General features: G+C 39.0%; 3 protein-coding genes across 5 annotated transcripts; 2 read left to right on the top strand and 1 right to left on the bottom strand.

Annotated features, from left to right (window-relative positions):
• Positions 1-930: 930 nt before the first annotated feature.
• Positions 931-5,329, top strand: LOC103463462 (uncharacterized). Its single transcript, XM_008406821.3, has 4 exons — positions 931-1,033; positions 1,988-2,633; positions 2,721-2,828; positions 3,651-5,329. Exons 2-4 carry the CDS (start codon positions 2,004-2,006, stop codon positions 4,791-4,793), a joined length of 1,881 nt encoding a protein of 626 aa, XP_008405043.1. The 5' UTR covers positions 931-1,033; positions 1,988-2,003; the 3' UTR covers positions 4,794-5,329.
• On the top strand, positions 3,666-15,475 carry LOC103463440 (uncharacterized). Of its 3 annotated transcripts, none has more exons than XM_008406801.2 (9): positions 3,666-3,773; positions 7,323-7,802; positions 8,316-8,462; positions 8,985-9,119; positions 9,677-9,832; positions 10,302-10,445; positions 10,962-13,277; positions 14,230-14,323; positions 15,166-15,475. In XM_008406801.2, exons 2-8 carry the CDS (start codon positions 7,350-7,352, stop codon positions 14,320-14,322), a joined length of 3,444 nt encoding a protein of 1,147 aa, XP_008405023.2. In that variant the 5' UTR covers positions 3,666-3,773; positions 7,323-7,349; the 3' UTR covers position 14,323; positions 15,166-15,475. The 3 variants fall into 3 exon arrangements, with proteins under 3 accessions (XP_008405023.2, XP_008405029.2, XP_008405015.2); XM_008406807.3 differs by lacking the exon at positions 3,666-3,773 and adding an exon at positions 5,432-7,048 and having other exon boundaries at positions 10,302-10,436; XM_008406793.3 differs by lacking the exon at positions 3,666-3,773 and adding an exon at positions 5,432-7,048.
• Positions 15,476-17,411: 1,936 nt separating this feature from the next.
• On the bottom strand, positions 17,412-20,955 carry LOC103463466 (group XIIB secretory phospholipase A2-like protein). Its single transcript, XM_008406831.3, has 4 exons — positions 20,418-20,955; positions 19,543-19,631; positions 18,525-18,690; positions 17,412-17,815 (listed from the first exon to the last, which is right to left on the bottom strand). Exons 1-4 carry the CDS (start codon positions 20,677-20,679, stop codon positions 17,697-17,699), a joined length of 636 nt encoding a protein of 211 aa, XP_008405053.1. The 5' UTR covers positions 20,680-20,955; the 3' UTR covers positions 17,412-17,696.
• Between the last annotated feature and the right edge of the window lie 585 nt (positions 20,956-21,540).

Here is a 21,540-nt window from a genome sequence, read left to right as displayed (position 1 = left end):
ATTTGACAGTTTCACTGAAAGAGTCAGAAAAACTCTGATGGAGTTGACATCTGACGGAGTAGACAAAAAACCAAACTACCTCAGTTTATATGATGTTATTCTGAAGGAGGCCATATTGTAGCTCATCAGGTCCATGAAATCTTTACATTTTACCAAAATTAAGCTTTTATTTCACAAAATGTTATCAAAATTTTGTAAATGATCAGTTATGGAGTTGACACATCATGGTTGTGACAAACAACTTTGGAATAAAAAGAAGAAAAAACTAAAGAATAACATAAGCTAACCAGAGCTAACTAGCCCTCTTAGCAAAGGAAGAGAAAAGAAGTGGTCATGGGGTCCTCAGAGGTTCTGGTGCCCTCCAATAATGCCCGATTTTTTTTTTACATTCTTTTCATTTCTGACGGTGTTAACAAAAACTAGGGACAAATTTCAATGGAGTTGGAAAATATATAAAAAGATTTTCAATTCAATTTATTGATACCTTTATAATTATTTATATGACTACTTATACTTAATTGTCATAATATATAATTTTAGTATTTCTTTAATTGTTTTAAACTATTATAATGTATTGAGTTCTGCTCCTGGACAAGGGCTTTTACAGGCATCATCCACCGACTACAATGTTTAAAATAAAAACATATTATTCAGCAAACACCTGGAAAATATACATTGTTGTGCTCAGCTTTATCCATAGGACCTGATTTGTCCCTATTATCAAGAATCACTCATATATATATATATATATATATATATATATATATATATATATATATATATATATATATATATATATATATATATATATATATGTGTGTGTGTGTGTGTGTGTGTGTGTGTGTGTGTGTGTGTGTGTGTGTGTGTGTGTGTGTGTGTGTGTGTGTGTGTGACTAAAGATAAATGCATGTTTTTTTTCCCTTTTTTAAATATGGACCATTAACTGGCTCTCCATAGCCAGGAGCCAAACTCTACTAAGGAAAAATAAGAAGTCATTCATCCTCCTACCAGAAGGGGCAATATTTTGGAGGAAGTAAGTAGAAACCAAACGGCCTTTTTCCAGCATAACTTCGGTTTCATTCGTTTATTACATGATATTGCAGAGTTAAGCGCATTAATTAATTGCTTAATCGTCTTTAGGCGTTTTATTTTAATTTTAAAGGAATACAACTGCTTCAAGAAAGTGGAGTCATCCCACGTAAACGGTAATTTAACGGGATAGTATTAAGTAGATGCATAAACAAAACTCACCTCGCTCTTTACAGCAGCCCATTTTAAATTGATTTAACTAAATGCATTGCTTTCGTCTTAAATCATCAGTCTGTTACTTACAGCTTGTGTTACATTTGTAAAGTGTGAATCTTCAGACTATATCGCATTTGACCTCTGAACGGTTAGCGTCATTTTAGCTGAGGAGCACCGCTGAAGTTAGCACCCAGTTCAGCACAGCCCCGTCGGCTAGAGAAACTGATCCTCGTAAGAAATTTGGACCATTTAATTGACAATGGTGGTGAACGGACTTGGTTATTCTACACTTCTTGCATATTTTACCGTATAGTTCGAGATATGACAACCGGTTATTCTGTTTATGAACTGACAGAATTGGTCAACTTCAATCAATTTTATCTTACATTTCAACTAGGTGCAATGTGTGACTGGAGCCCTTAATAAGGATAATTTGTTAGATGAGACTAATGTGGAGCTTATAGCAGACGACTCACCATGTGGGCAGCAAAACGATGAATGGGTTGTGGACATTCACCATATGACCACTGTTAGTAACTGTGGAGGGTCTATCATGTTGTGGGCCTTTTTGCTTTTTCTTCTTTTGCTAGTGCAAGGTATCAAGAGCAGGATATGAATGGAAATCTGTTGTACTTTGCCCAAAGGGCCTCCATTTGGCCTTTCAAAAGAATAATGGTCTAATATAGATGGAAATGGTTCACGAGACACAAAATAACCTTTCTTTTTTTCCCTTTCTTTTTAGCCTTAAATGTGAAAGGATGTATTCACAAGGATCTGACTACAGCTACAGGCGGCAGGATGGTGACAGAAATTCAAGACAGAAGTGGGATGATTACGATGACAGACGGGAAGACAGGCACGACTTCTGCAGTAATACTCCTCGGGCCTCTTATTATAAATACAGCAGCGAAGGACACGGTAGCACTACCAGGTTGAGCAAAAGTCAAGATTACAGCTTGTCTCCTAAAACACTCTGCAGTTCAGATTCAGTAAGCAGAGAGTGGAGTAGAAAGAGCCCGGAGAGGAGGCTTTTGTCCCCACCTGGTTGGGATGTGCCTGAAGTGAAAAGGCGAAGGCAAACAGAAGAAGGTGATGTGGATTATAGATATAAACGGGATTCCCCAGAGAAAGCTCACAGGCTGTCACCAGCAAGTTTTTCACGTAACCAGCAGATAGGATATTCGTCGTCACATGAAGATGATGCCAGATACAGGAAAATGTCACCATATTCCAGATCCAGGAGTCAACGTGAAGAGTTGCCTCACAAATACCAGTATAAGGATTTCTGTGACAGAGATTCATCTGATCGTTTTGAAGGAAGTGCTTATCAGAATAGGAGACCTGGGTATTTGCTAGAGAAGACCCTCTCACCAGACGACGCTACAAAGGTCAGTTGTGAGTTTTAATGCTTTTGACAGACATTACATTTAAAATTAAGTTTATTTGATGAGTAAAAATGTTCAAATATGTAATAGATTCAAGCCAAGAGAAGAGAGAGAATACCCAACCCCTCGACATCTGGGTATTATGATGAATATTATGAAAGCAGAACCACGGTGCCTCTAAATGGATCCAGTGGACAGGTACGTTGTCTTCTTAGGTGTTTTTTTTTTCACTTTAGCTTTTTGACCACAACCAGAAGACCTGAGTGATCTGGAAGATTCATATGACAGCAGCTGTATAATGTATTTTGGTGCCAAGCTGTTCAGTGATTTCTAAACTAACAACAGTATTTTAAAGTCTATTCTCTGGCTTGCGGTGAGCCAGTGTAGGGACTTTAGGACTGGTTTGATATGCTCTATCTTCCTGGTTTTAGTGAAAATGCTAGCAGCGGCGTTCTGGATCAGCTGCAACTGTCTTAATTATTATTTTTTAAGTAGGCCTGTGAGGACACTGTTGCAGTATTCAGTGTGACTAAAGATAAATACATGGTTGAGTTTCTCGAGACGTTTTGTAGAGACGTTAGTTATTTAATCCTCGAAATGTTCTATCAGAAGACATGATTTTATTCTGACAGAAGGCTGACTTTGTAATTGTCTTTATGTGATAATTGTCTTTAAATTTTTCTGGTATGTCTCTACCAGATAACTAATCAAATCTATGCTTTCATGCGAGTTAAATTGGAGTAACACGCAGACTGGAAGGCCAGTTTCTGGTTTTATTCATGTGTTCATTTTATAGGACATGTGATTCCTGATATGCAATGTAAAACAGCACTATTTACGTTTTTGTCACTAAAATATAAAGTTCCTATTTTTTTTCCTTGCCTGACAACTTTAAACACAGAAAGATTGCTGCAGTTCTTATTAATTTCGCTGTGATCAGAAAACGTCAGCAGAATCTCTGCCTCATTCTTGAAACAATGTTTTGAATTCTGAAGTTGTGGCTTCTATGTTTCCCATCAGTCTTTTAAAAGCGACGCCCCTCCACAGAGAGCCGCACTCCCTGACGACAAGTCGTCCAAAGGCTTCCAACGCTTTCTTGAAGTGCTCAACAAAGGCGTGAATGTTGACGTTCTCACTCAGATAGTAAGTCAGAGCCCTACACCACAGTGTGATGGGCCCATTATTCCGAGGTCTTTTGTGAAAGTTGCAGATCAACAGTGGTCTCCCAGTTGCATTGAGAGGCAACAGAAATCATACAAAGACAACAGCTACTGGAACGAAAGCAAGGGCTCCCTCAGGTCGACATCTCCGCTTCCTCATCATCGGTCCGCTAGTCCAGACAGGAATGTCGTGTCTGTTGGCAGCAAATCCCCTTCGGTGGAAAAGACGACTATGACACCTGAAGATGAGCAAAAGCGCAAGCAAATGCAAGATGTTTTGCAGGCTATCGGCGTGGATTTGGGATTGGAGGAACTCGGTCAAATGTCCCATCGAATTCAGGAACGTCTTTATGGTAAGAGGGATAACGAGCGTGGCCGCAGATTAAGTAGAGAAAGAGGCGTTGGACAGATGTTCACCGAGGGACGCAGAAGTAGATCGTCGTCAAGCAGCTCTAGTTTTAGCCAACCACATCAAAGTTTTTATACAAGGAGAGACTCCTTAAGCAATCCAAGGGACGAAGCAGACCTGCAGCGATCTGAACGCAGTTCAGAGTTAAAAAGGAGGATTTTTGAGGATGGTCAGAGCAGTGAGGAGAGTCAAGTAAGCACAGTGAAGAGCATCCCTGTACTGAATGTTTCTTCCATACCTATCCCTGCTGTAAGGCAACCTTCTCCGGCACTGATGTCTCTAATTCCTCCAAGGCTACCGTATACTCCCATCAACCATCCACCACCGTCATACCTGACTGGTCCTCCACCTCCGCTTCCTTTCCCGCCTCCTGCAGGACCAGGAAGTTTCCTTCCCCATGTGAATCCCATGCTCCCTCATCCTCCCTTTCCACCTCCAAATGTCTTTCCTCCGCTGCTCCCTCAGGGGAGACCGTCATTCCCACCGAACCTGCAGCTTTCCGATCCAACAAACGTAGATGCTCAACTGGCCATGAAAACAAAGCAAATATCAAGAACGCAAGGAAGGCCCCGCTTCCTGCAGGTTATTAAGTAAGTGTGATATGTCATCGCTTATATGCTTTTTTCTTATTATTTGGAAAACACTGAAATAGACATAGTTTGTAGCTTTTTCTTATTTGTTTTGTAAAATGCACAAAACAAACAATGTGACCTGGTTGGAGGTAATTTGTAAAAAATAAAAATAAAACTGTTCAGTTCATGGTCATAAAGTAAATAGATTTTGCTTGAAGTCATCGTTTCCACCTAGGAATGACACATTATTGCATTTGATGAAAGAGAATAAATACTGGACATCTATCATAACTGAACCAGCAGTTGAGTTTAGTGCCTAACAATTGACATCTGTTTGGTATCCAAAGTTAATAAATTCTGAATTCTGCCACGAGTCCAACTCTGGCTTAGAAAAATGTTCTTTTGCATGCATATATTTCCTTTTTTTTTTTGGACTGATTTTGTTAACATAAAGACAGATTATTGAATTGTCAGGTTTACCTCATTATTTGTGTGCTTGTAGTTGCCACTTGTTTAATAATATGAAGTGTACAACATTAAAAAGTTATTCAAAGGAAACTTTGAAGCAATTGTTCTTTTATTACAATTTTTTTTATGCAGTGAAAGTGGGTGTTCTTTTAATAACAATACGGTCTTGCAATTTTTAGTCCATTTTGCTATTTTTACCATTGTCAAGATTTTAAAAATTATGCAGTTTCCACAAACATTTCTTATTCAAATGTGGTTGAAAGCAGAAGTAGAGACTGGCAACAAGCAAAAGCTGTCTTGCCTAATCCCATATAAAAGTTAAATTGCTAAAGAAGTTGATACTGGTTCTGGTAGAAAGGTTTCAGTCTGATTAGTGTTTCGCAGTTTGTTGCATATGGAACTGTATGACCCCAGAACATCTAGGGTGCCAACGCTAATCCTTGATCATGGCTGCAGAAATAATGGAAGCAAGAGCAATAGAAATACGCTGTATTATAATCAAACAAGCTGGCCTGATCTGATTAAACACTTTTTTTTTTTACATCACGTGGATAACCAGGTGGCGGTACTCTGCTTACCTCAGTCATAAAAGATGCACCATAGAAATTACACAACCATTTGAGGCACTGTGATTCTTTGGGGCTGTTCCTTTGACGTACATGCAACTTAACTTAGCATTGTAGCAATCAGTGTACACTTGACGTTGATAGATTGCCTTGATTTCTTTCAGCAGCTTAATTATCCCAAATGGCAAATTTGGTGCAGGATTGCAACAAGTTCAAGTTGTCCTACCTATCTGTTTTTTAAGGTCTTGTTTTATAATTTGCAGGATTTAAAGGATATGCTGATAACATCTTCATGCTTATCCACTACTCTATCATGTCATAATGTTGTGCCTGATTGGTGTGTACACTTGGTACAATATTAAGAATAACAGGAAACTTTTTTTTTTATTTATACATTCACTTTTCAAGTATACATACACTTTTCCCATTTTTTTTTGTACAATATGTTTTTTGAAATATGCATCCTACTTTACTGCTATTGCTATGGTCATTTAAGTTTGTTGGGCCTTGCCAGCTTAATGCAACCATAATGTAAAATAATATGATGTAAAAGCAGTTTCTGGGTTAAAAAAAAAAGTTCCTCGCTCACTTGAAAATCTTGTTAAATCATCTTTAGTTCTGATTGCTTGAAGTAAATGTCTTCTGTATTGTATTTTATTATCATTTCATTCTAACTGACATTTTGTCTTTAAAAACACACAAATTGTAATGTTATGAATCAGTTATTCTCAGGTAAATCTGTGTCTGTTTACTGTGTAGTATTACAGAGTTGAGGTAAATTTTGTCTTGCTTTCACTTAAAAACATTTTTAAATTATGACGGGTTTATGGGTTGTTAACAGATTTTGTATTTATGTAGTTTTAACAGCTGGAAGGGTTTAGTTGACTTTTTCCTGATTCTAAAATGACCGATGTATTCATTTAGCTCATATAAGTTTCCGTTTCAGACAACGAATATTTTTTCCTTTAGGTATCTCCTCAACGTGTTTTTGCAGTGGTGGTCCTCCACCACACAGGTGGCGCTGTTGAACAATTCTCATAATTTTTAACGCCTTAAAGATACTGTTCTTTTGCTCTCAAGAACAGTTTATGGCAGATTTATTTTGACCAAACCTTTTTCCACCAAAGAAGGTTGATTTCGTCTACGTATTGTCACAGCAAGCTTTTTTGGAGCTCACTTTATTTATGTTTTTGATAAAAACAGCTATTCGGTTGTGTCGCAGATGACGGTTTTCCAACAGAAGGTAAACCTGTTAGCTTCTATGCTATCCTCTCTGTAAACACTTTTTAATCATTTCCAATTTTCCGTTGCCTGTATTTGAACTAGAATCTAATTATGTTATACTTTTATATCTGCTTAAGTCAAACACCGTTCCACCAAGCTAGGCTTTTAAACGCTAATTCTCGAGTGTTTTGGTGTCACTAGCTAAAGTGAATTATTCTGTTTTGAGCGTTTACCTGTGGGGTCGTGATTTCAGTACCCTGTTTAACGTGTGTATGTATGTTTTATGTCCATAGAGCCTCTGTAAACTGTGAAACTGTACGATGGATACACGTGACAATGCATGGAGTTTTCCTACTCAAAGGCTGGAGCCAGATCAACAGAGGCTTGTCAACATCAACAGGATAGAGAGAGTCCCAAGGATTACTGATCACTGGCAAACACGCCCTATGTACACTGCTGTTCAGCCTCACAGCGGTGGTGTAGCCTGGAAGGAACCCAGTTCCCCATCCCAGAACTCCCCAGACCCAGACGGAAACCCATTCAACTCAGAGGATGAGGAAGATCCTGAGTTGGCGAGAAAGAAGCGAGAGCTTCAGGAGTTACATGAGCAGATTATGCATAAGAAAACCAACATCGCCATCAAAGCAATTGAGATGATTGTGAAGACTCCAGATTCTCCAGATGACCAGGAGTTTGATGCTTACAATCCTGAATCGCTTCGAGACAGGGTGACAGAGATCTTGCAGCAACGCTCATTCAGCTTTTTCTCCAAGGTAAAGTCCATAAAGTTTTATGTGCAGATCTGAGTAGACTTTGATAAAAGTTACATACATAATTCATACTTATTTTGGTATTAATGTGCTAACCCTAGGTTTTAAGTAATATATAAGCTATTATTGTAATGATTTTTAAAGATAAAAATTAGACAGGCAACTTTTAGTTTATAGTTGACATCGTTCTCTAAACCTAACTCAATCAAAATTGAAGTACGAGTTTAAATACATACATATGTTTTACTGAATCTTAGAATAAATTGCTTTGAAAAACTTAGACTGTGTGTAACTTTAAAAGGCTAAGTTTTCATGATTAATTAGAGTTGGTAGTTCTGCTGGATTCCAAAAAAGTGTTTTTTTTATTGCTATAAAGACCATATTCTTGAGATGCCACTTGCTAAGGAGTATTTATAAAAAATACATATTTTTTTGATCTGGTTTGGATGAGAGAATATCTGTAATGAATTCAAGCAGTGATTATTACATCTTCTACTTGTATCTTTTGATTGCCAGGTTAAGTTATGTAAACTAAAAGCAAAAGCTGCAGTTTTGAGAAAAAATGAAGTGAAGCAGCAGCACCATCCACTGAAGCTCAGAGTGAAGGCATTAAAGGCACGCAGACTCAGGGACCCTGGTGTTTTACCGCCCAACAGAGAGAAGGTTTGTATTAAACGTTTTATAAATACAACAGAAAGAAATCCCATCCAGATTACAAAACATGCATTTAAAATGATCTAAAACCTTCTAAAAATGTAGTATATGTATAGACGAGGATAATGGATTTGAAATCAGAATATAACTGTTAACCTTAACAATAAAATTAGTCATCTTGCATATGTTTCTCTTGTGATTCACTAATTGGGGAAATTATGCACAACCTGACAAAAATATATAGTGTATATACACAGTTGCATGTTTTAGATTTCGCTTTTTTTAGCCGTTTCAAAAACAAACTGACAGACCAAAAAGGATTTAAAAATTGTTTTTGTCTTCTTAGAATTTTTCACATCTGCTTTTATTATCCAGCTGTGCTACCATAATATGAATTTATATGTGTAGTTCCCATCTCTTCACAGAAACCTGTTCTGGAAGGATTGTTTAAAGAAGCTAATAAAATTGCTGTTGGTGTTTCTCCCGCTGTCAATGTGTTTGTATTATTGATGCATGCCTGATGTTTGACAGATCCTTGATGTTCCTCCACCTCTCACCTCCCGGGCTGTTGCTTCGCCGGCCAAAGAGGAAAGCAACGCTGCTAAGGGCTTCGAACGCTTCCTCAATGTGCTCAACAGAGGAGCCGACTTCAACCTGAAAAACATGGTATATCTGCCGTATGCACATAGATGTTAAAATGTAACATCGACATCACATCAACAAAAAAATAAATAAATAAAGAATGTCAAACGTATAACAAGGGCTATTACATGCATTGGGTAAACAATAAAAATATGCATCTGAATAGAAATGTTAATAACCCCAATTGAGGACAGTGATGCGTAAATGTGGTAAAATATGTAAAGCAAATTCCCAGTCTAGAGCTTAACCAGGACTCTAGTTTTACTCTAAAGCTTGAAAACCCATAAATGCTGCAACAACAGCAAAGCATGATGATGGCAGCCTCATGCTGTGGGGATGTTTCAATGTTATTGGTAGTACTGGTATTAACTTTGAATTCATATAACTGTGTTTAAAGTGGAAAATGACTCCCAAAACAGATGGAATGAATGAAGCACATGAAATGTAACTTCCCTGGCCGCCCAACAACCTCAACTCGACTGATGTGTTATCTTGACTGCTCTTAAAAGATACGTCCGAGCCGAAAAGGTGAACATAATTTCTTGTTTTCTCGATGTTGATGAGTGTGTGATGTTTCTCAGCTTTCAGATGACCCTCTGCCTCCTCCTGACCACACCATTACTTCGCCTGCAAAGCAGCAGCGGGAGGAGGATGAGAGCACCACCAACAAGGGATACGAGCACTTACTCACTGCTCTCAAGACAGTAGCAGCAGCAGTCCCTAACATGAAAAAAACGGTACATTGTGTTGGTTTTCACTTACAGAGCTGTGAAAAAATGTTTGCCCCTTAAAGATTTCTTCTATTGTTGCTTTTTCATTCCACTGGACTGTTTATGTGTTTAATCGGTTTATCTTCATCTAGTGTTAAAATACGCTTGATCTGAAACAATTAAGCATGACAAAGATGCAAAAACTGGAGAAATCTATAATGGCTATGTTTTACAGCACCATTAAAAGGACAAGAATTGTTCATACAGAATAATGTTGTTTTTCATCAAGTTTTATTGATAAACGTATTTGAACACGATTCCAGATTACGTTAAAATACTGTGACACTGGGAGAGTTGGAGCACCTCAAATCTCTGAAAAGACAAAAGAGAGAGAGACAAAAACTTAAAGAACTGTCTATCCTGCTAAATGTTAGCTTACTTATTGCCAGATTAACTACTGTTTTATACATTTTTATGAATGTGGGATGATTCACAGGGTCCTGACGTCCCTCTGCTGCCTCCTGGCCGCAGCATTACTTCCCCTGAAAGGCAGGAGAGCACCACAAGCAAGGGATATGAGCGCTTACTCAGTGTTCTCAACAAAGGAGCTGCTCCCAACTTGAACACCACGGTACATCCTGTAAGAGTTTTTCTTCTATATGGAAACTGGCATTTGTAGAGTGTTTAATTGTGTACATTTTTTTATATTATTATTATAACTTGGATCTAATGAAAACCAAAAATTAAGATACTAGAGGTTTGGTGGATACGTTTAATCTTGGGTTGTAATTGTATGTGGGCAAATAGCTTGCGTCATAAATGTATTAAAAATGGTCGGCCTGATAGTCGTCACTTACTTGGACTCTGCTCTGAATTCCCTCTTTGTACTTATCAGAGCTGTTTAAAGATAAACCAAAATGGTTAGCTCAGGATAATATGGTATGTCCAACTTCAATTGAAGTTTTTATCAAATATTTCAAGTTTGGCAAGGAAATTAGTTTGTGGAAGATCTGATCGTCAATTATGTTATTATCACAATAGCAGCAGAAAATATAGTAATAAAACTTTTAAGTCCACATTGCACACCCGTACTTGGTATATTATTCCCAGATTAAATTCATATTTAATCTGTTGTGTGTCTTAAATGTTTTTTCAGATCCCTGACATGTCGCTAACTCCTCCCAGCCACAGCGACCCTCATAGAACAAAGAAGGAGAGCAGTACCAACAAGAGTCCCGAGGGCGAGAGCAGAGCCAGTCGAGGTTCTGAGCATACGGGGCAACATTCTGAGAGTAAGAGCAGTGCAAGCAGAAAATCTGAGAGCAAGAGCAAAGCCGACAGACATTCAGACCACGAGAAAAGTGAAAACAAACATTCTGATCTCGAGAAAAGTGTCGACAAGCATTCTGACTGCAAGACAAGTCCAAAAAGAGGCAATGAGGGCAAAACTGGTGACAGCAGAGCTTATGAGCACAAGAAAAGTGTTGACAGAGGCTCAGACCTCGAGAGTGCCATCAGCCGACGATCTGAAGTCAAGAGAAGAAGTTCTGATTGTAAAGACGGAGCTGATGGAGGTTCTGAGGACGCGAACAACCTTAACAGACCTTCTGAAGGCAAGAGCAGTGTCCACAGAGTTTGTGACCGCGAGAGCAGTGCGAATCAAGGTTCTGGGATTAAAAAGATTCTCGACAGAAGTTCTGAAACCAAGAGGAGCGTCAGCAAGGGCAGCGTTGATCGAATCCTTGAAGGCGAGGGCAGCATGAAACCAAATTTTGAGTCCGATAGCGGTGCAAACAGAAGTTCTGGGCACACGAACAGTGACGATAGAGCTTCTGAGCCAGAGAGCGGTGTCAGTAAAACTCTTAAAAGTGAGAGCGAGAAGAACAGAGGTCTCAAGAGCAAGAGCAGTTATAACAAGGGTTTTGAGCGCTTTGTGAGTCTGCTCAACAGTGGACTGGACATCACCAAGCTCAGTAAGATGATCAAAGATGAGGTAGATGATCTTCCAAAAACCTCTCCCTCTTGTTTGAAAAAGGCCCCCAAGAGTGAAAACCAAAAGTCCGACACTGGACTCTCGCTGCCAGGCTGCAGTGGGATCAGCAGTGTGAAATCAAAAAATGACAATAAAGAGACGTCCTCGCCTGAAGACGTTGATGTAAAGAAAGTTAAAAAAAGGAGCAGTTTGTACTCAGGTAGTCAACCAGAGCTTGCCCTTGAAGTGAAAAAGAAGAAGGAAGAGGAAAAGGAAACCTTGGGAATAGATGAGAAGCAGAAACAAGTGCAGAGCATTCTTAAAACGTTGGGTTTGAATCTGGACGTGGAGGAATTGACAAAACTAACAGATCGCACTCAGGAGAGGCTGTATGGAAGGAAGAATGAAGGTAGGGAGACGAGCGAAAGCAGGATGGAACAGGAAAGTCAGCGTACGCTGTCCCATAAAAAACACAGTAGGTCCCGCTCCTCCTCCTCATCCTCGTCGTCGTCGTCTTTCTACTCTTCCTCTTCCTCCTCAACTTCCTCTAGATATGCCTCTAGAAGCCGTAGTCGTAGCCCTCGGGGCCGCCGGCGTCGGCGCTCTCGCAGCAGAGATGCACATAGACGTTCTCATGACAGAGGCAGAGACGGAGGGAAGCGGCACAGCAGGACTGAGGCCAGTAAAGACGCCCAGAGGCCCAGTTACAGAAACCAGCAGCATCCTTTTCCTTCTCCTTACGGTGCTCCTTCCACATATACCGATTACAGTTTGTACCAATATGCTCAGTATATGAACTACTACAATGCCTATAACAGTGCTATGAACTCTAATTGGGTATTTGATCCAAATCAGAGTCATGCGCTGCCGTCCCGTTCACAGTGGCACTCGGTATTGGGAGATATGAGGCTTCCCAACCAACCTGGACAAATCTCAGTTAATGACTTCATGCTGTTCATGAATCCAGACTTGTCTAGGAGTGAAGGCCAGAGCAACGAACCCTCTGGTTCTCGTTGCCTCACGGTCATCAATACTACACCATCTTCTGCAAGCAGCGTGACGGGAAATCAATGGATAATGAATCGGGAGCGGAGTCTGTTGGAGTTGAAAAGAAAGATTCATAAAAAAAAGAAGAGAAAACAATCTGCAAGTTCAACTCAAAATTTGCCACCGAAGAGAACTGTAGAAAAGTCTTTTGAGAAAAAACCTGTAGAGACATTGACTGCAGAGAAAAAAGCCTCAGAAACAGTTTCTACGGAGAACAAAACCCCAGAGACGGTTGCTATGAAAGAAAAGGCTGCAGAGACGGTTGTTATGGGAAAAAATGTTGCAGAAACCGCTGCTATCGATAACAGAGTTGCAGGGAAGAAAACCATCAACTCTAAGACCTTAAGCTCCACACCGTCACAGGGTAAGACTCTTGATAAGATAGCCAAGGTAACAGAAGAGAAGAAACGTCACCTTACAGAGGAGAAAATAAAGGCTAACCTGAGGGAAAAGGTAAATTTACTTTTTTTTTTTTACCTTTTTCAATTGCACTGACAGATTTCCATTAATCTTCTTCAGAAGTATTCCAAACTATCCATCAGATAATTATACCTTAGATCAGTGGTTCCCAGCCCTAGTCTTGCATTTTTAAGATGTCTGTCTGGTCCAGCACACCTGATTTGACAGATTGATTTACCTTCTCAGCCTGCTATCATGATGTACAGCAGCGTTTTAATGACACATTCGATTAAATCATGTGTGGCACCAGAGAAACATTTAGTGTAGATGTTTTTCTGGTGCAGAAGTTCTCATATCAAGGTTCCCAACTTTGTCCCGAAGTATTCCAGATCTGGACAAATACTGAAATACAGAGTGTGAATTTTTTTCTTCTATATTTTCTCTCATGTTATTTAAAGGGTATAAAATCGAAATTTCTAAAGGATGAAGGTTCCTTCCTCGATTTTGTTATTTTACATCCTTTTATATTTTATAAATAACCAGAGAAAAGCGCATATTATAAAAGTTGTTACAAGTGATAAATACCATAGAATGAGCTGCTCTTCACATTCATATTGCTGCTCTAATAACAGCACAAATGTGGGTAACAGAAAAGGAGCGTGGAGGACTTCCATGTTCTTCTTTCTTCTTCTTTCTTTATGTCATGTCTGTCCAATGAGAGCAATGATCGCCAATCGCCTGGCTTTGTTTACAAACTATAGTCTGCTTGCAAAAAAAGCAGAACGCGAAAACGAACTGCACCAAATGTAAAAGATATAGTCCGCTTTTGGTCTGAACCAAACAAACGGACCAAAACACCACAAGTGTTTGAAAATTTAAAGTAGAGCTGATTTAACTTGATGGTTTTTTTACTATTCTTTTTTATTATTTGCTTTATTTTTGTATTTAATGTCCAGTTACTGCTGTGGAACCACTGATGTGAAGTATTTGCAAAATCTTTTTGTAGCTTCTGGAGTTTAACCGGAAAGCGAAGCTGCTGACACAACCCAGCTCCAGCATCAAGCCATCAGCAGACTCCCTGGACTCTGAGCTCCTTTAATGTAAGTAAATTACATTTCCAGCTCTGTTGTGTGCTTGTATTTTCTTTCATGGCTTTACTGGCTCAAAGTTAATGCCACTTCATCTCTATATTTAGGTTTCTAGTAGATTGTGTTGCTCAAGGTGACGTGTGTGTGAAATTCTACAAAATATCAAAGTACTTTAGATTATTAATTTGAGTATTAATTTGCTTAGAAGTAACATCGAAAGCTATGTGTTCATGCTCTGCGTGTTTTCCTCTTAACCTTTTCCATGAACAGTGGAAAGTTAGTCAGACCTCTCAGAGCCAAATAGTAATTAACCTGAAATTCAGCAGTTTAAAACTATTCCTTTAATTGGAGGTTAATGTGTTGCAGAGATGACTAATTTCATTTTTGTCTTGGGATTCTGAAATGTCAATCCCCCCCATCCTCCCTTTTTTTTAAAACTGTTGCCATAATTTTAAAAAACCTAATATTTTCTGACTTTAACGAAACTAATGTTTTATTTATTTTTTTATCTGATGCATAAAAAAACAACGGGAGTTTTAACAGATCAAATTTGATTCATGGATTATGGCGATTTTAACTGGCTAAAATTTACTGCAGCTAATCACTGTTTTTGTCTATATGGTTTTATATTAAAATGCAATTAAATACATTTTACATGTAACTCAATTAAGAATGTTAAACAAGTTCCACCACTAGAAAAACACTGAGAATTGCCATGCTTAAACTCATCATTTAACCTTTGAACAAGCCTCCCATTCTAGGCAAACTTTGACAAGGGGATCTCTTATGTAGAGAAATGTAAATGTATATACAGTATAATGCAACTTTTAATTGTTTGTTCTCTTTGCTTTCAGGGATCTGTAGAAACTCTCACATCCCCCGTGGATCACTGACCTTCATTTCAGGTTTACATAAACATTCTGCTACTCCCTGTTTGAGCTGAATCCACCTCCAAATGCCACAAGTAAATGAAAACTTCCTCAGAAGAATTTACTTTCTTAAGTTGTTCCTAGTTTATATCAAGGTTTTTACTTTTGTCGCCACTAATTATGTTATGTTCTAACATTTATTTGCTGGTTCTGTTATAGTTAACCTTATTTTGTTGCCCAGAGTCTTTTAGTTTGTCTGGTTTTCCCTAGTAAAATGTTTAAATACTGTTTTAAATGATTGTGGATGTTTGATTTATTTAGTTATACTGTCATTTTGAGGTGCTACTTCTAAAAGTCTTCACTACTTTAGCGTAAAACTCCGAGGGCAAAGTTGGTCTGTGGAGCTTGCCTGTACAGCCAGACAATAAGCTGAATGTTTTAAAAAGGAGAAACGTTATATAACTTTCTCTTGACTTTGGATGTCAAAAAATTAGCAATGGACAGAAAAACGTATTAAGTATGTGGGAAATGAGAGGCGTGTCTCTTTAAACTCAATAATTGCTGACTAATTGTAGAATGATTTTTTTGGTTCCAATTCTTTTTATGTTTTTTTTTTGTTTTGTTTTGTTTTTTACTAAGGGACATGTGAATCAAGTTAAACCCAGATAATTGGATCTGTAACTACATTAAGATTGCCTCAGCAAATATTCACTTAAGGGTACAAAGTACATGTGCAAGCCACACATTTCAGATTTCTATCCCTATAAAAGTAAAATTCTTCACTACTTTTTATTGGGACTCCGTCAAGGCTGCCCTTTGTCACCGATTCTGTTCATTACCTTCATGGACAGAATTTCTAGGTGCAGCCGAGGTGTTGAGGGGATCCGTTTTGGTGGCCTTAGGATCGCATCTCTGCTTTTTGCGGATGATGTGGTCCTGTTGGCTTCACCGGAACGTGATCTGCAGCTCTCACTGGAGCAGTTCGCGACCGAGTGTGAAGCGGCCGGGATGAGGCTCGGTGCCTCCAAATCCGAGGCCATGGTCTTGAGCCAGAAAAGGGTAGAGTGCCTTCTCCGGGTCAGGGGGGTCGTCCTGCCTCAAGTGGAGGAGTTTAAGTATCTGGGGATCTTGTTCACGAATGAGGGAAGAAGGGAGCGGGAGATCGACAGGCGGATTGGGGCAGCGTCTGCCGTGAAGCGGGCGCTGTACCGGTCCGTCGTGGTGAAGAGAGAGCTGAGTCAAAAAGCGAAGCTCTCGATTTACCGGTCGATCTACGTTCCCACCCTCATCTATGGTCATGAGCTTTGGGTCATGACCGAAAGAACGAGATCACGGGTACAAGCGGCCGAAATGGGTTTCCTCCGCAGGGTGGCTGGGCTCTCCCTTAGAGATAGGGTGAGAAGCTCGGTCATCCAGGAGGGACTCAGAGTAGAGCCGCTGCTCCTCCACGTCGAGAGGAGCCAGTTGAGGTGGCTCGGGCATCTGGTAAGGATGCCTCCTGGACGCCTACCTGGTGAGGTGTTCTGGGCACGTCCCACCGGGAGGAGGCCTCGGGGAAGACCCAGGACACGCTGGAGAGATTACGTCTCTCAGCTGGCCTGGGAACGCCTTGGGATTCCCCCCGAGGAGCTGGAAGAAGTGGCTGGGGAGAGGGAAGTCTGGGCCTCCCTTCTGAAGCTGCTGCCCCCGCGACCCGACCCTGGATAAGCGGAAGAAAATGGATGGATGGACTTTTTATTGGTGTTCAGTGTAACACGTTGAAGTTTGTATTTTCACAAAGCTTTTTTTTAATGCATTTAACAGCAGAAGGAGGTAGGTTTATATTTGGCATTGTGCTCCTCCAGTGTAAATTTAAATTTGCAAAAGATGTGGAGGGGGTTAACTTGTTTGAGTGCATACTGGATTGTAGGCAGTATAACATATGAGACAGAATAAAATGTCAAGTGATCAGGACTATAGGTTTGTGTCAAAAATATTTTGGTTTCCATTAGAAAAACAGTAGGAAATTCAATTTTCTGGTTGAGATTTAAAACAGGAAAAATGTCCTGGTGGAGCATATTGTTTCAAAATGAATCAACTGTACTCAGAGTAATTGGAGGAGAGGAAAAAAATGTCATTTTTTTATTACTTGCCCCCCCCCCCCCTTTATTTACCTCAAATAGATCAGACCGTTGTTGCTGACGGCTCCAGGTAATAAATGAAAGCATCAGTTATTAAATGAAACTCTCATCTGAATTTTTACATTTTTATTTTACGCACATATTTAACACTTATTTATGGGTTATAACATGAAAGCTCTTCACAGATCCATAAGAGTTCATGTTGAAACAAAGTCATCTCACATGGCGCTCAAAACAATACTGACGTTTTGCTGAATAATTAGTTTTTTAGGAAAACAAAGACAAGAAGGTTCAAATAAATTACTCAAGCAGTCATTGGCATATTAAACACTACACCATCAAATACGTCTCTGTGCTTTCCCTGTGGCTCTTGTGGAATAGCAACAAGTCCATGGTTTACAGTTCATCTTTCTCCTCTCCTGGGCAGTAGCAGGCCGCTCTCTGGCTGTTCATGTAGGGTCTGCAGCCCAGAGTCCAAACTGTGTTGAACAAGGTGTCGGCTACTGTCTCGCACGCTGAGGATGAAACGAGCCGTGGTTAGCGCAGAAAACTGAAGACATGTTGTCTGCCACAAGTTGCAGTGATTTATATGTAGAATAAATACAGGAGATATATGATCTTAGTAAAAAGGAAAAAGCAACCTTTTGCTCTCAGACCTCAGCAGTTTCTCACATTGTTCTGTTATTTATTTTTTTATTTTTATGCTTCTTGGAGGTTTAAAGTAAACTTTTACCTACTGGTAACTCTTCTAAACGAAGTACTATTAAACAATTCAGTACATAACAGAATCTGATAGATGATTAATAGATGTTAGCTAAAATTAGGGTGATGGGAAAGAGGCCTTCCAACCTCACACATCAACAAAGATGAATCAAACATGAAGTCGGTCAGCCATGCTTGACTAACTGAAAAGGATCTAAAAAAAAATTCATAACTTTAAAAGATTTTATTTTTTCCATGGATACTAAATTATTTTTTCTTATAAGAAAAAACAATTTTTCTTATAAGAAAACTTTTTTTTATAAGAAAATGCACTTGCATTGGGTAAACTACAAGTGGAAGTTTACTCCTAAGTTCCTTCTTCCCATAATTTCTGCATTTAGCTCCAATTTAGCTAAATAAAGGATGGCACGTTTTAATAAGCTATGTGTTGATTGTCAGCAAAGGTTGTTAAATAAATCAAAACAGCTTCACTAAACAATAAAGAAAATGCAGACCACTGACCTTCGACTTTGGACACGAAGCCGAGGCTCTTCTTGAGGTCCGAGCAGATGCTGTGGAGACACCAGCGAAACTTGGAGTCGCAGCGGTACTTGTTGGAGCCGCAAGTGTCGTAACACATGTCCAGCTGATTGCAGCACTTGGTCATCGCTGGGATTCCCACGTCCATCTGGCACAAACACACAGGGGAGTATGATTTCATGTAGCTTCAAAAACCACCGAGGTTTTATTGCAGCAATATAACCTCACACTGAAAATTTTAGAAAAATACAGGATTTTATTAATAGTAAATCTACGTCTTTGTGTCACTAAAGCACTAGGGAGAGTTTTTTCTGTCATGCCACTCACATCTGAAATATGTTTTCGCAAATTGACTTTCTCAAGGGAATTTACAAGAATTAAATTATAAACAAAATAAAAAATTACACATGAATGGAATAGTACTGGGAAAAACAAATGTGTTGATGTGGAACTTAATCATTGGATTTTTCTCAAATCTTCAGTGCGATTATGCTTTTTTGTACAATTTTATCAGGCTCCCACAGTTGTCTGTGTATATATATATATATATATATATACACACTGCTCAAAAAAATAAAGGGAACACTTAACACAATATAACTCCAAGTAAATCAAACTTATGTGAATTCAAACTGTCCACTTAGGAAGCAACACTGATTGACAACGGGGAACCTCGTCGGTTCCCCGTTGTCATATACTTTATGACATTCTTTGATTAAATTAATTTCTCTTAAGCATAACTCCAATAGCTAAAAATGTAATTTATATCAGGTGATTTTATATATATATATATATATATATATATATATATATATATGCTTGAGCTTGATATTAGGTTTTATCCTCTGGGTCACATCCAAGTTCATTCTGTTATTATTTCATGTATGTAATCAGCTATCCTTACATAAATATTTTACATGTAGAATTTATGAGAAAAGCATTATTGAATAAAATAGATTTTTTTCTAACCCAGAAACCTGCTTTTATCTACAAAGCCTACCCCATCTGGAACAGGAAGGCCAAAGAAGTATGATCTGCATCCATCAGGCTCAGGCATGTTGTAACCTGGACGAGGAAGAGGCGCTTTACCTGCAACACAAAATAGAGAAAAAAATTATTTCGATGTAGGTCATGAAGCCAGCTGGACAATATACCTGTGAGATTAAAATAGATCCACGTTTGCACATAGAAACACAGAATCTAAACATTTGACACGTCCCCCATTGACCGGATGACCCCTCTCCTATTACCCAGAGGCCACAGTCCGTTTCCTGGGCCTCACCCAGATAACAGAGCCAATATAGAAAAACATATTGGCTCCAACTCTACGTTTAGAGTTGAAGTAAATCCTACACATTTAAGAGAAGAGGGAAAACCATTTTAAAATAAAAAATAAATAACAAGAGTCACTTAAAATAATGTTACTCTCATTCTAAAACAGGAAATGTCTAAATGTATGTTAATGTGTCGTCATACATTTAAATCAGAAAATAATATGTAGAAAATGTAAAGTGGTAATTAAAATGTTTTGCTTGGACAAACAGATTTTTGATAGAGGAAGATCTTAGAAGTAAAATTTTGCTGTCTTGAAGAGCTAAAATATCAGCTATGCCATATGGCAGTAAAGGCAATTTGAAAGGTTATATGTGTGTGTGTCTTGCAGAGGTTACAGATTTTTTACTTATAGTCTGAAACAAGGCTTAATTTAACATTTTTATTTAAAAAAAATTTTCAGCTATAAATGTATTTGGAAAACAACATATAAGTACTGTTAGATCTTACAGACGCTTGCTGACTCAAACAAAATCAATAAGACCATGTGTTACTTAACCCTAAATCAAAATATGCGATTCCATTAATCCAGGTCAGATTTACCATGTCTGCAGCGGTACTGGCACACTCCATCTTTTCCACCCATGAACTCCAGCATGGAGTCAAAGTAGCCGCTGACCGCCTCAAAGCCTCCCCTGAGGGAGTTCAGCCCCCAGTCCTCGCTCTCGTCCCCTGCCTGAGTGCTGCCATCAGAGGGTGGACCCGGTGGAGGTGGTGAGGCTTCTGGGTTTCCAGCCTCCTGACCTGCAGCTCTGAGGGTCAGCAGGCCCACCAGGAGGGGCACGACGAGGGCCCAGCGTCTCATCCTGTCGCTCAGACGTGCTCAGTGCGAACAGGAGTCAGGTCTTCTCAGAGGAGACACTGAAACTTTAGTGCGTGACCTGAACTTTGAGTCGGACGTGGACAGATGTCACGTCGAAAACCGCATGCCTGCTGAGACTTGCATGGCCTGTCGCGGGAACGCGCATCGCAAAGCAATCTCTCTCTCTCTTTTTTAGGTCATTTAGATAAGAAAGATGTTAACATTTATAATATATTAAAAGCAGCGTTTCGGTCAGATTTCAACCCGCCTTCATCGAAATGTGGGTGTATTGAGTAATGCGCGTCCTCGCGACGAAGAAAAGAAATCTCGACAGGCGCGCACTTTTCGGCACAACACCTGTCTCGCATGTGGAAGAACAAAGTCCAGCTGGTATCTCGGCTTTTCAGCAGGCCTAGCCTTTTATCAGTCCTGCTGATGATGAGTTTGTCTGCTGAGTGTATTAATTTAATTAATTACGTGTCGAATTGAAATCATGTCTGTTCATTTCCCCTAATAGTCCTGACCTCAGAAGCATCAAACTTAATCAGGGTGCCAAAACTTTTATGAGTGTGAACATATATTTTTTCTTATGTTTTTATTATATATCTTTTTCAGATTTTTTTATATGTTTATTTTGCTTAGTTTTATCATAAAAAGCTGCTTAGAGTTTTTTTTTAAGTCCTAGGATTAACTTTTGTATAAAGCTTATCATATAATTTCTTAAGTTTAAATGAAGCTCAATATATATTTTGTGTTATATCCAAAGAACATTGCTTTTTATTACATATTAAAGAAACAACAAAATCAAGGTTTAAATACTTTTATTTGAAGTCTGATACATACTTGTTACACAAAAAGCAACTT

This window comes from Poecilia reticulata, chromosome 1 (genome assembly GCF_904066995.2).
Source record: "Poecilia reticulata chromosome 1, P_reticulata-male-v2, whole genome shotgun sequence".
Taxonomy (NCBI): domain Eukaryota; kingdom Metazoa; phylum Chordata; class Actinopteri; order Cyprinodontiformes; family Poeciliidae; genus Poecilia; species Poecilia reticulata.
The sequence above is the reverse complement of the archived record's forward strand: the minus strand, read 5'-3'. Positions and strand labels throughout refer to the sequence as shown.